General features: G+C 40.2%; 1 protein-coding gene across 1 annotated transcript in view; it reads right to left on the bottom strand.

Moving 5' to 3' along the window:
• LOC122151381 (olfactory receptor 5B3-like) overlaps window positions 1–191 on the bottom strand; it is a 4,077-nt gene extending 3,886 nt beyond the window's left edge. Inside the window, exon 1 of the mRNA XM_042782701.1 lies at window positions 5–191. Within this exon, the coding sequence (XP_042638635.1) occupies window positions 5–191 (187 nt within the window). The remainder of the gene's footprint in view (window positions 1–4) is intronic.
• Between the last annotated feature and the right edge of the window lie 1,338 nt (window positions 192–1,529).

Below are 1,529 nucleotides of genomic sequence, written 5' to 3'. Positions count from 1 at the left end.
AGGTTACTGAGGAAAAAGTACATGGGAGTGTGTAGTTGAGAGTCCAGCAGGATCAATGCAATCATCCCCAGGTTCCCAAACAAACTGATGAGGTAAATGAGGGTGAATAAGATGAAGAGAGGGATCTGCAGTTCAGAAGCATTGGTCAGTCCCAGCAGGATGAAGTGGGACACCTCTGTGCTGTTGTCCATTGATGATATCTGGGAATCAGGGGGTGCTCTGTAGCAATGGGAAATAAAAACCAAAAACCAAACTCACTACCGTCAAGTCAGATCCGACTCATGGAAACCCCTCCTTGGGTTTCTGAGGTGCTAGCACTACAGAAGTAGATTGTCCAGTCTTCCTTCCAAAGAGTAGCTGGTGGGTTTGAACCACTAGCCTTCGGGTTAGCAGTCAAATGCCTTAGACACTACACCACAAGAGCTCCCAAAGAATAGCATGTTAAACAGAAAAGATAATACAGTGAAGCTGAAACATATAAACACTATGCAGTTTGTTTCATTATAGGATCATTTGTATTTCAAGATTCTCCATACAAAAAGCATGGGCCTGACCATGAAATTCAGTGCATAAATTATCTAGAGTTACTAACTGCTGAAGCTGAGGACCACAGGGATCATCCCTTTGACTTTTACATTCTGTAAATGTTTACACTGAGCTAAGAAAATGTGGTAACTAGGCCAGGATGACATGTCTGGAATGACACGAATTGGCAAGTCAGTTTTCCTGAGCGTAGTGAAAATTTGCACTTTTATATCGCTCATGTGCCATACACTGCTCTCGACGCTTTATCTACATATGCATGTATTCCTTCCAACAATCCTTTGAGGTTGATTAGTTTACACCTCCCTTTGACTTGAGGCACTAAAAGTTGAGTAATTTATTCAGGTTGACAGAAATATTAACTGGTTAAGCCATGCTTAGGATCCAGGCACATGTACTCTCAATGTTCTTAACTGAAATAAAATCAAATAGAATTTAAATCAATTTAAAATTATTCATTGTCTCCATTGATTCAAACTCTATATTTGGGATACCACACTTAAGTAACTGAGATATATTTATATGGTAGATATGGTGGTACAACAGCAGCTGTAGGGCATTTACAATCAGCGAAGGCAATTCCAAAGGTAAGACATGATATTGGGAATAGAAGTTTGGTACTGTGAGAAGGTGAATGTGTCTTCAGTATCATCTCTATCGTTTATGGCCTAGCGATCATTGGTCCTCACCTAACTTCTGAGAGTCACATTTCCTCCATCTGTAAAGTAAAGATGGTCATTACAAGGTGTTATTGTGAGAATTAAATGAGATAATACATAAAAGACAATGAGTAAAAGTGCATGTTCATAATAGGCTTATTAGTGTTTCTGTTTTTGTTTTTAGGTGTTGTCAAGTTGTCCCCAACTCATCGCAGCCTTACGTATAACAGAATGGAATGTGCCCTCATCCCTCCACATCCTCACAAGCATTGCTGTGTTTGAGCCCCTTGTTGCAGCCACTGTGTCAAGCAATCTCTTGAGAGCCTC

The sequence above is a fragment of the Orycteropus afer genome, unplaced genomic scaffold (genome assembly GCF_000298275.1).
Source record: "Orycteropus afer afer isolate SDZICR_OR568_19922 unplaced genomic scaffold, OryAfe1.0 scaffold00419, whole genome shotgun sequence".
NCBI classification, from domain to species: Eukaryota; Metazoa; Chordata; class Mammalia; order Tubulidentata; family Orycteropodidae; genus Orycteropus; species Orycteropus afer.
This window is presented reverse-complemented; position numbering and strand designations above follow the sequence as displayed.